The 12,048-nt window shown below is 49.3% G+C and overlaps 3 protein-coding genes across 3 annotated transcripts, besides 1 other annotated feature; all 3 read left to right on the top strand.

Annotated features, from left to right (window-relative positions):
* Positions 1-12,048: part of a sequence feature (contig 1.82 641..44985(-1)) that runs on past both edges of the window.
* On the top strand, positions 995-4,364 carry ANIA_04827 (uncharacterized protein; the record flags this gene model as incomplete). Its single annotated transcript, XM_657339.1, has 4 exons — positions 995-1,273; positions 1,333-2,081; positions 2,187-3,183; positions 3,234-4,364. The coding sequence occupies 4 exons, from the start codon at positions 995-997 to the stop codon at positions 4,362-4,364; spliced, it is 3,156 nt and encodes a 1,051-aa protein (XP_662431.1).
* On the top strand, positions 5,149-6,621 carry ANIA_04826 (putative MFS transporter; the record flags this gene model as incomplete). The annotated part of the gene is made up of 3 exons (XM_657338.1): positions 5,149-5,319; positions 5,363-5,514; positions 5,574-6,621. 3 exons carry the CDS (start codon positions 5,149-5,151, stop codon positions 6,619-6,621), a joined length of 1,371 nt encoding a protein of 456 aa, XP_662430.1.
* Positions 7,698-11,473, top strand: ANIA_04825 (glycoside hydrolase family 55 protein; the record flags this gene model as incomplete). Its single annotated transcript, XM_657337.2, has 11 exons — positions 7,698-8,201; positions 8,367-8,549; positions 8,639-8,918; positions 8,967-9,032; positions 9,091-9,630; positions 9,680-9,872; positions 9,925-10,079; positions 10,142-10,322; positions 10,411-10,444; positions 10,502-11,105; positions 11,168-11,473. The coding sequence occupies 10 exons, from the start codon at positions 7,698-7,700 to the stop codon at positions 11,066-11,068; spliced, it is 2,703 nt and encodes a 900-aa protein (XP_662429.1). The 3' UTR covers positions 11,069-11,105; positions 11,168-11,473.

A 12,048-nucleotide genomic window follows, 5' to 3' on the forward strand; every position in this document is an offset into this window, starting at 1 on the left:
ATGCACGTCCACAGCCCTTATCCATAAGCCTGTACCAGTATTGAGCGACATGGAAGCACAGCATTGAAACACATCTGCCTTATCCCGGGGCTTTGCATATTTGCAGAGCCGCCATGCTCTTTGATATGTCTTCTCATATTATATTCCCAGCGAACAAGCTTCAGAGAAGGACGTCCACAGAGATTGTGTCTGACTTTGAGCCCAGTAGGCAGCTACGGTGAACATAATGCAGCTACCATAATTATGGTGAGGGATATATCTGCCGTTATCTCACTGTAACTCAGTCCAGATTCATAAATAATAGGCAGTTGCTTATCGTCTCTGATGTGGTTGGGGACTGTATGATCACAACCTGCATAACTTTGTAGATGACTAATGCATACAGTAAGGCTCAGAACAGAACTCAAACAGACCATCAGGAACTGTGCCTTCTGCGAGTTCTTCCATGATTCTCTCATACACCTAATACTCATGCCTATATTCCCGTGTATGATAAGCAGGATTCAGGGCACTCTGCCGGTATTGTCTATGGAGGTCAGCCTGGCGCCTACCGTTGTACTGCAAACAACATCCCATTATGAACGCTCTGAACCCCGGATGGATAGTTCAGTTCGTGTGGATAAGCTATCTCAAACCCGAACACCTCTGGCTTAGCATACTTCGGGCATTACCCGCTACGAGACACTTCGGTCAGAAGACAAAGTAAGCCGCCCCTGGCCCGCGAGTCTAGTCAAAACACAATCAGGGCGAGGTACCATTGCTGCGCAAGACAAATCGGATACGCAAGGTTAGTAGTTATCCGAACCCCGCTTTGCTTTTCCGAGCACTGCCCTAACAAGCTACGGATAGCTGATGAGACAGCCCTTCTCGGACCATATGAGAATAGTGCGGCATAGACCTTATTAGCCGCGGCAATATATGCTACTTGAACTTACTTTCAGTCCAGGCTCAGAATTCTTCACCATCGCATCTGACAATCTCATTTACCTGAACAATGCTGGCACAAATCGGCAGTGACATCTCAATCGGCAGCAAAGACGCATCAATGAAATCTACTAAACTCCCTCCAACTCCGCCAGACGAGGCAGAAGTGCCATTATACACGATTGATGATATTCTGTTGCAGCGCATATCATATCCACCAGACGCGCCGCTTGTTGGTTACCCGCAGAGTCAATATGGCATTAGTGACTATGCTTTCTATACTGCAAAGGAGTTGGACAGATTCGCCAATGGAGCTGCCCAAGCTTTGCAATTCTCTGGATTACCAAAGGTGAGTGACTATTGGATTCTAACATGAGTTGTGCCGATACTTACTCGTATCTTAATCAGTTCTCTGACCCTAGCGAGAACCGCGTGGTAGCGATTCTTGGTCCATCTAACCTCGACTACATTGTTTCACTATTTGCACTCTCTCGGCTAGGCTATGCAGTTCTTTTGCTATCTACTCGTCTTAGCTCTGAAGCTTATACCAACTTGCTTGCGCAAACCAACTGCTGCCATATCCTATATTCTCCTACGACAGAAAAAGCCGTCGAAGAGATCCGAGGCGTCTCACCGCAGATCAACATTTTCTCGATACCAGAGCATATCATATATTCAAAGTGCACCGAGTCATCAAATCTGCGGCTTAGCAGACAACCTGAGTTGGCTCAAAAGTGGGCTTTCATCATCCACAGTTCAGGGTCCACGGGCCTTCCAAAACCAATCTTCCAGACGCACGCAGCTTGCATTGCAAACTATACCACGAGTAACTCTTATCGCGCATTGTTAACGCTTCCTTTGTACCACAACCATGGATTATGCACATTCTTCCGATCTATGTTCAAGGCAAAGCCGATTGCCATCTACAATGCGAATCTACCTTTGACCGGCAAGAACGTCCTTGAAGTCATGGAGACCTTCAAACCTGAGAGCTTCCATGGCGTGCCATACGTCTTGAAGCTTCTAAGTGAAGTTCCAGGTGGAGTGGAAGCGCTGGCCAGATGTCAGCAGGTGCTTTTCGGAGGAAGTAGCTGTCCGGATGAGTTGGGCGATTACCTTGTGGACAATGGAGTCCGGCTGATCAGCCATTACGGAGCGTATGCATCGCCCATTTCTTTCTTCTCTTCTTTACTTTACTTGTTTTTTTATATTATTATTATCGCAGAGCATGGTCCTGGGAACCCTGCTGACTGATTCTCTAGGACCGAACTCGGTCAGTTGATGACATCCGACCGCCCCGTTGGCGACAAACTATGGAATTACGTTCGCCCCTTGAAGGTCTCTCAGCCATATCTGCGAATGGAAGAGCTTGAAGACGGCTCTTATGAGTGTGTTGTTCTGGATGGGCTTCCAGCCAAAGTCAGCTCCAATTGCAACGACCCGCCAAATTCGTTCCGCACTCGAGACACATTCCTAAAGCATCCCAGTGTTCCAAATGCTTGGAAGTATTTGGGCCGTATCGACGACAGAGTCACCTTGATCAATGGTGAAAAGGTGCTACCTGTGCCCATTGAACACCGTATACGCCAAAACAAGTACGTGAAGGACAACCTTGTGTTCGGGGTGGGAAAGCCATTACCTGGTTTGATCATTGTGCCCAGCGCTGAATGTCAGGAAATGACGAAATCTGAGATACTCGATAAGGTCTGGCCCGACATAGAAGCTGCAAACAAGAATGCAGAAGCATTCAGTTATATATCCCGCGACATGGTAATTGTTTTAGACGTCGGCTGTTCTTATCCAGCTACCGACAAAGGAACAATGATCAGGAACCGCTCTTACAACGAGTTCCGCAATGTGATTGAGGCTTCTTATCAAAGGCTGGAAGAGGGACTTTCCAGTGACAGGCACAAGCTTGCTTTGGGTACTGAGGGACTAGAGCAGTACCTACTGAAGCTTTTCAATACCGAGCTCGGCTACCACCACATGAGTTCAGACTCCGACTTTTTTGGAGCAGGGGTGGATAGCCTTCAGGCCATCAAAGCAAGAGGTATTATCAAGAGAGATATTGATATTGGTCCTGCTGAGCTGGGTCATAATGTGATTTTCGACTCCGCAAACATCAAGAACCTCGCGGCTCATCTGTACGCCCTTCGCACCGGCAACCTACAAGATGAGGAAGACGAGTTGTCGGTTATGTCCCAGCTGATTGACAAGTATTCATCATTCCAGCTGCGGCCGGAATCAGAAGAAGTCATCGTAAGTCAGCAAACCTTTTCCTTATGCAGCCGCTTACCGTCTGCCTCTAGCTTCTGACTGGAGCCACTGGCTCCCTCGGTATTTATATCCTCTCCCGCTTGATGCAGAAGGAGAATGTCAGAAAAGTCTACTGCCTTGTTCGAGCGTCCAGTCCCAACAATGCTCTAGATCGAGTTCTTTCCAATTTAGCTTCGCGATCGTTACCGATGGTAAATGTCTGGAAAATTGTGGCTCTGCCTTCCCAGCTCGGTTCTGAAGATCTTGGACTGTCCCCTTCATTCCTTAGCGACATTCGTACTTCTATGACCAAAGTCATACATTCGGCCTGGGCCGTGAATTTCACACTTGGCGTATGCAGTTTCGAAGCGCAGCACATTCGAGGCGTGCACAATCTGATCAATCTATGTCTCGCCAGCCAACGGCCCTCGCCGGCGGAATTCTACTTCTGTTCGTCTGTGTCTGCAGCTGCTGGGACACCCCTCCCTGCCACTATCGCCGAATCCCCTGTCCCTGAGCTGGCGCACGCTCAGAGCATGGGCTATGCAAGATCCAAGCTGGTCGCGGAACGGATTGTTCAAGCTGCAGCAGAAAAAACTGGCATGGTTGCTAAAGTTCTCAGGGTGGGTCAAATTGTAGGCGACACGGTCAATGGGAGATGGAACACCACCGAAGCAATTCCTCTCATGCTTCAGACAGCCCTCACGCTAAAGGCTCTACCAGAACTTGACGAAACGCCGTCTTGGCTTCCTGTTGATATTGTCGCAGATGCAGTTCTAGACTTGAGTGGTCTCAATAAGACTTCCGCCTCGGTTTCCGCCGTCCTACGACAATTCTCGTATGATCCGAACACCATCTACCACGTGCAGAACCCAAGGACCTTCAGCTGGACGAAAGAGCTCCTGCCGGCTCTAAAAGAAGCTGGTCTTGACTTTGAGGTTCTGCCAAAGAGGGAGTGGGTTCAGCGTCTACGTGAAGGCGAACAAGATCCGAAGAGGAACCCCGCTGTTAAGCTGTTAGACTTCTTTACCGAGAAGTATGACAATGATAACCCGGGTCGATCGGAGCTTGTCTTTGAGACAGAGAAGTCCGAGGCCGCTAGTCCGTCTTTGAAGGGAGGCGTGGAACTTATCGAGAGTGGTTTGATTAGAAAATTTGTCAATACCTGGCGGAGTGAATGGTAGAACTGCTAGTCGTTTCATTCGTCAGATGTAGTTTGATATATTGCGTATACGAAACCACATTTTCCCCCTTTTTGCTGCGATGAGAATGATAGATTGAAGGCCATGTTTCCAGCCCTAACCCATGCGTAACTAGAGACGATATCAGATTACAGTCATCTGCACAACCATTGCATCTACTCAAGATTTTTTATATTAGAACATACTCCTTACCTTTTGGACGGGGTTAGCAATGTAACCCTCTGCCAAAAAGGCTTGCAGCAGTCCACCAGCTTCAGATAAATAGGCCACCTAGACACAGCATATGCACTAGGCTCACGTACAAGACTCGATTTGTCAGTTCGTACTAGAGCTCACTAGAGCCCGGATAGCATCGGATATTCCCTGGCAAATTCAACATTAGAGGAGCCGGATAAACTAGCATTAACTGATGCAGTTCCGAAATGTCCAATCAACATGCCTTGGCAGCGCAAAATCCCGTCACTGCCATGATAAGATTTCCATTGGATAGCATTAGTTCGCCTTTGATTTACATATGAGAACTCTTCCGATTGGCATGCTGCGTTTCCGGACAGCACTAGGGCGTCTCGGAACTGGTAGTTATCACCCACGCAGCTACACACCCCGGATTCTCCATCATAAGCGGGGGAGAGTGGAGCGCAGAAATCTTCATAGTCTAGACTATATCAAGTTCAAATAGGCCTCGAGATGTCGATGAAAATCCATTCTTCCTGAATCAACGGTACTATAACGACCAAATCGATATTTCCTAGCAGCAAGCCCCATAATGACGGACCTATCTCATAAAGGTGTCACCGAAAAGAAAGCACACTACGCCCAGCATATTGAAGACGTCGAGAAGGCCAGTCAAGTCCCACAATATGACCGGTTTGGAGCTACGGCCAAGGTCGATCCCAAGGAAATTGCCCTTGTCAGGAAGATCGACTGCTATATGATGGTTCGGCCGACCTGACCTGTCTTTTGCGTCTGAACTATGGTAGCTAACGGTCAATCTGGCTGACGCTCTGGGCGATGTATTCCAAAATTTTTTGGACCGCAATGCCCTTGTCAACGGCAAGCTGAACAGTCCCGTTGAAGACGTGAACCTTAAGGGGACCGAGTATAATACCTGTGTTAGCATTCTCTTCGTTGGGTAAAGAGAACTATGCTTGGGTTCCCATACTTGCAGTCTGACCGTGTTTGCGTCAATAGGTACCTTGTTTGTCAGGTCCCGTCCAATATGCTGCTCAACCGTGTCAAGCCTGCGTGGTATATGGCCGGCTTTATGATGGCTTGGGCAATCGTATCGACCCTCGCATGCGTCGTCAAAGACTACCATGGCATGCTCGCTTGCCGGCTAGTGCTTGGTATCATCGAAGCACCGTTCTATCCTGGTGCTCTGTTCATGATTTCGCTTTTCTATAACCGTAAAGAGGCTACCACGCGCATGGCAGTACTATATACTGGAAATATGCTGGCCAGTTCTTTCTCGGGGCTCATTTCCGCTGCTGTCTTTGCTACTCTCGATAAGAAACATGGACTTGCTGGTTGGCAGTGGCTGTTTCTGATTCAAGGAGTCGTAACCGTGGTGGTGGCTGTTGCATTCTTCCTCCTCCCAAACTCTCCTAAACAGACTCTTTGGCTCACACTAGAGGAGCGACAGCTCGCCCACGACAGGATTGCGCGGGACACGACTCAGAAAGCAGAGGGCACGAGTGTCTGGACTGGGCTCCGCGAAGCATGCTTGGATTATCGGACTTGGATATTTGCCTTGATGTGCAATCTTCATTTCTCCGCCAACGGATTCAAGAATTTCATGCCAACCGTTGTCGAAACGCTCGGGTTCAACTCGACAGTGACTCTTATCCTCACCTGCCCGCCATACATCGTGGCGACTTTCACTTCAATTGCCGTTTCTTGGTCTTCAGGACGTTTTAATGAGAGAACATGGCACGTCACGGTCTCCAAGCTACTAGCGATCGTGGGGTTCGCAGTAGCTTGCGGGACTCTCAGCACGGGGGCACGTTACTTCGCCATGATCCTGTTCGTTGGTGCCACTTACGGGGTAAACAATATCAATATCGCCTGGGTGGCAGCAACGGTCGGACAAACAGACGAGAAGAAGGCCGTGGCTATTGCAGTTACTAATACTTTGGGAAATCTTGCCAGTGTATACACCCCATACTGTGGCCAGACAGCGATGCGCCAAGATTCGCGCCTGCCATGTACGCCAGCATCGGGTTCTCCGCTGGGGTGGTAATATTGGCATGGGTCATGAGGTTGATCCTCATGGGAGAAAAATAAAAGACTACGGGCAGCTGATCCAGGAGTTATCAACCTGTATGCTTACTGAAGCTTGTGCTTAGCTTAAAAAGGTAGCCTTGTCCAGGTGCTGGTCCATGGGGCAGATGCCCAATTCAACGATACCTCTCAGAAATTAGCTCAACGGATATTACTGGCACACGCGCATCACTTATCTGCAATGAACCTTTCCTGCTACTTATTTGTAGCGTGAAGAAGACAGGGCCGCCGGAATTGTTGTCGCAGTGATGCCGAAAGGCGGGGTTCAAGTTGTACGCGTCTGGTGACCGGCAGGGATTGAATTTGACTCTGTAGGGCTTGGAACTGCAAGCCATGCTTGCAGAGTTACATTGACAAGCCGTCCTTCTCATCCCGCGCTGTCGCCTTGATGCCTGAGACGCGAGCTACTGTCCTTAATTAGGGCAAGCGGGATAGCTCAACTGTTTGATAAATATCTCTTCTTGCCATCGCAAACAGGTTGCCTTCTCCGAATGATCGCCTGTCGCGTAACCTATGATGCTGCTCTCTGACAAATATGAAGATGTATATGAAGCCAAATGGCTCAACCATCGTTAGGCTCGAAATGGTGGCCGCAAGGGTCGCAAGCTCACCCGTGATTCATAAGTCTTGTCACGACCGGAGGAGGGAACCAAGGTTTCTGCTCCGCGTCATAGGATCATTACCGACATTCCGCGGCTGCTGTTGAATAGATCTTGGTGTGGAGGCGGCATCAGATTTCTTCGGTGTAACGATGACACTCCGTACTCCCTCGAGGCAAGTACGACCATACCCCTGCCGAAATAAGCCATGGGCGATCTGAATTCCTCAAAGGCCATAGTGCTCGGTCAGGGTGCATAGCCTTCGCACATGAAACATGTTTGCTGTAACTGAGTTCGTTCCTGGCGAGGCTTATAAAAGGGTCTTGATGGTATCCAGGAGCATCTCATTTGTACATTCCTCTCCTATCGTTCTTCTGTCTCAGATTCCACTCCAAGTATTGACGCGGCTCTTCGCTAGATTTTTTATCACGCTATCATGGTCCGTTGTCGGCTCGTAGTCTTACTCGGGGCGTGCATTCTTCTACAGGCCATTGCCAGTCCGGTCTTGGATGCCGATGGCTTGATCGCGCCGCGGGCGGCAGAATCGCCTCCAGAAATCGCTCAGAACGACGTCGACAATGCTCGACATCCGCTGCTAGTCGACGCCACTGAGGCAAGCATTGACGAAGCCCGCGTGGTCGTCAAAGATGCCATCGCCAGGATGACCAAGCTCAACAAAGCCCGCCTCGACAATCCCATTCTCGGTTCGTATAAGTCGGGGCCAGGCACAAACATCACTCGTAGTGGCAGTGAAAATTCCCCCCTGCTCGAAATCACCAAGGAAATTGCGCATGCTGCAGCTCTTGTTGCGGAGGCAGATATGGCGGCCAATTTGGCTAACGGGACCTCTACACTGGCCCAGCAGGCGGCCGGCACTTTCTGGATGCAAGATATCAGGCGTCAGGGAACGGTGCCCTGGGGCAATGACCCCGCGTATAAGGTAAGGAAGATTCCTTGCGTGAAGAAAGAGTTGAGGTAGGAAAGAGCGAAACTTGGAACTCACTCTAGCTGGAGGGCACGTGCCACCCCCCCCCCCCGGGTTTCAGTCATAGCCTAGCTAGTTCTCTTTCACTTTGCGCAACCGCAACTGATCGACGATCCCCAGGTCTTCAGGAACGTTGTGACAGACTACCATGCCGATCCTACTGGAGCATCCGATTCCACTGCCGCCATCCAGGCCGCCATAAACGACGGCAATCGGTGCGGTGCAAGGTGCAATGGTTCGACCCGAAAAAACGCCATTGTATACTTCCCTCCAGGGACATACCTGGTTTCCAGCACCATCGAAGTACTATTTGCAACACAAATCATAGGCGATGCAAGTTTTAACCGCATCCCAGTATTTGTTCCCGCATGTGACTAACATACTTGGCTCAGGCAAACAATTGGCCGACCATTAAGGCAGCAAGCAGTTTCGTTGGTCTTGGTGTTCTCTCTACTAACCAGTATGTCGGTGGTACCGGGCCTGATGGCGGGGATGGGCAGTACTATGTCAACACCGCGCGATTCTACAGCCAGATTCGCAACCTCCGCATCGATATTACCGCCACCGCTCGAGACGCCTACGTCTGTGCTATTCACTACCAAATAGCACAAGCAACCAGTCTGCAGGACGTTGAACTGATTGCCACAACAGGGACCACACAGCAAGGAATTTGTAGGTTTTCCTTTGGATATATCAGAAATATTACTGACGTCAGCGAAGTTTCTGAGAATGGCAGTGGTGGTATAATGTCCGATGTTACGTTTCGGGGTGGTAACTTCGGTTTCTGTGAGTTACTAACTTCGGAGCAAATTCAATCTAAATATGCTTTGGCTAACAAAGACAGACGGCGGGAACCAGCAGTTTAGTGCCCATCGAATGACCTTTATCGGTTGTGCAACCGCTGTGCAGATTATATGGGACTGGACCTGGGTCTGGAAATCACTTGATATTCAGGGCGCCGAAGTTGGGCTTCGTCTGGTCAGCAACGACGGCAGTGGTAATGTTGGTTCAGTCGCCTTGATCGATTCCAAACTCACCAGTGTGAACACTGCTATCATCATAGCCCCTGCGTCTTCAACTCCAGGGACCGGTACGACTGGGTTGGTTCTAGATAATACCAGAATCGACGGCCCCATTGTGGATACCGCTGGTAAGGTTTATTTAGGAGCAGGCTACTATGATAACTGGGTGCTTGGCCCTACATACAGGGGTACCACCCGAACCTGGTCTTCAGCGCCCTTCTCATCGTATCCGCGGGAGCAGTCACTACTTGGAAATAGGGTTGATGGCCTCAACAATGCGCCGTATTTTGAGCGCAAAAAAAATCAATATGCGGATAGGCCTGTCGGAGATTTTGTCCAGCTCAAGTCACTAGGTGCCAGAGGTGAGAACATTTTCGTTGCGCCATTAGTCGGCTAGCTAACCCAGCTCAGGGGACGGAGTTACTGATGATACTGCCGCCGTCCAACGGGCGTTTAACGAGCACGGGAGCGGAAACAAGATTATCTTCGTGGATTCTGGCACGTACATCCTGACTGACACGGTGGTGGTCCCTAAAGATGCCAAAATCCATGGGGAAGCATGGTCACAATTCGCTGCTTCTGGCAGCGCATTCTCTGATGCAAAGTACGTAGTAGCTACCCACTCGCGATAGGCTTTGCTAATGCTGCGCTCTTAGTAACCCTCGTGTCATGCTTCAGATCGGAAACAGGGGCGATGTTGGAACCGTTGAACTACAAGACTTGATATTGACAACAAAAGGAGGCACAGCTGGGGCGGTCCTGATGCAGTGGAATGTCAAGGCAGCTAGCCCTGGTGCGGCTGCCCTCTGGGGTATGTTGAGTCAGACCTTTGGCATTCTAAAGGCGTATACTTACAGATGTCTCTTATCATAGACGTCCATGCCCGGATTGGTGGCGCTATTGGGACGTCCTTGACGCAGACAGAATGTCCACCACTGACTACTGGCACTAACCCGGCCTCCTGTCAGGCAGCAAGCCTCATGCTGCATCTAACACCGGAGGCTTCAGGCTATTTTGAAAATATGTGGCTTTGGGTAGCTGATCATTTGATAGAGTAGGTTCATTTTCCATTGCCGTATCTTTCAGGTGGTCTGGTATTTATTTTTTGCTCGATTTGGATCAAGTACTAAAACTCAGCTCAGTGACCTCGATCTGAATGATGCTTACAATGATATGGTTTGTTCTCCGCTAGGAACCCATTAATTAGTATTGTTTTGACTGACGAGATTGCAGCCACAATTGAGTGTCTACGTTGCTCGTGGAATGTTGATCGAAAGTACCTCTGCTACTTGGCTATATGGCACATCCTCGGAACACTGTGTCTTCTATCAGTACAATTTCCACCATGCACAGAATATCTTCACTACAGTGATCCAGACAGAGCCACCCTACTACCAACCTAATCCTAGGCCACCTGCACCTTTCAACAATCAAGTCGGGAAATACAGTTCAGATCCAGCCTATAACTGTAATGATGCAAATTTTAATGGCTGCGACGAGGCCTGGGCAGTCATCATCACAGAGAGTCAAAATATCCATATCGGCAGCGCGGGCACCTACTCCTGGTTTAGTGCATATACTCAAGACTGCATCGACCGCCATTCTTGCCAGCAAGCGTTGTGGCGTCTTAGAAATAACCACGACAATGTCCGGCTGCAGAATGTCATTGGTATTGGGGCAGAATATGTTCTGGTCTCCGACGGCGCGGGCGTACGGTCTGTCGATAATCTCGGGGTCACTGCTCATCCGGCGTGGGCGCAGATATCGATATTTGATGCTCCTTCTCATGGCCGAATTTAATCACTGCCGACATGATTTCATCAGTGTGAACTTTGAGGTATGCGAGGCTATGGGGTTTGCAGATGGTGGTGCTGGCTCCCTAGGGCTAACGGTTTTTAGGTCTGCCTGGACCGAATTTGGTCAATTATGCAAGCCCAAGTGCTATTATATAGCTAGTTTAAATTATCTTCTCGGTTTATAAGTTGCTCTTGATGGAATCTTAAGGTGCCGCTTTATTCGCTCGGCTGTGAGAATATATCTTACCAAGGGCTTGTTTGAATTTTCTTGTCTTATTGGGCCACCAGCCTTCTCTGAGCTAAACGCACCCTTAAATGCAGTTTTAAGCCTTTTCTCATTATGGCCCGTGTGTTCGGAATTATTACTAAGCATGTCCTACTACTGTGCATTATGATCTCGATTGAAGTGCATAATAGTCTTGGCTTTATGCACCCGGGAGTCGAGAGTTCGATCCCGCCTCACCGCATCAAATATGGAATTGGACACTACTGGAGCAGTAGTGGACAGGAATGATTGAGATGAACAGGGTTCCCACTGTCCCTACTGATCGACATTCCAAGCCGCTTGACCAGATTCCAGGATTCCAACGTTAAGGAACAATGGGTAGCAATCTCCAAGGTTTATTTAAACTGTCCAGCTGTCATGATCCCGCAGAAATTGTCTGTCGCGGACATGTCCCATTGACTTCTCGCCGAGTCTAGAGTCCCGTCGTCTCAGACTTAGCCTCGATCGTGAGTCTATTCTTGATTGACTTCTTGGTCTAGCGCTCCACCTGGAGTCTTAGTTCCAAAAGCTGACGTCTGCCTACACCCAGTTTCGTTACTTGTGAAACGGACTAAACGCGTCATCAGAGCTACCCGATCTTCAACAGCTTCCCTTCGCTACGAGGCGTGGGCCGATGATCCTCCATACTCTCTCCTTTTAAACGAACTGCCAACGTCGATCCTCCTCCCTTTTCGTCGTTTATTTCGCTAGACACCGAC

The sequence above is a fragment of the Aspergillus nidulans genome, chromosome III, assembly GCF_000011425.1.
Source record: "Aspergillus nidulans FGSC A4 chromosome III".
Taxonomy (NCBI): Eukaryota; Fungi; Ascomycota; class Eurotiomycetes; order Eurotiales; family Aspergillaceae; genus Aspergillus; species Aspergillus nidulans.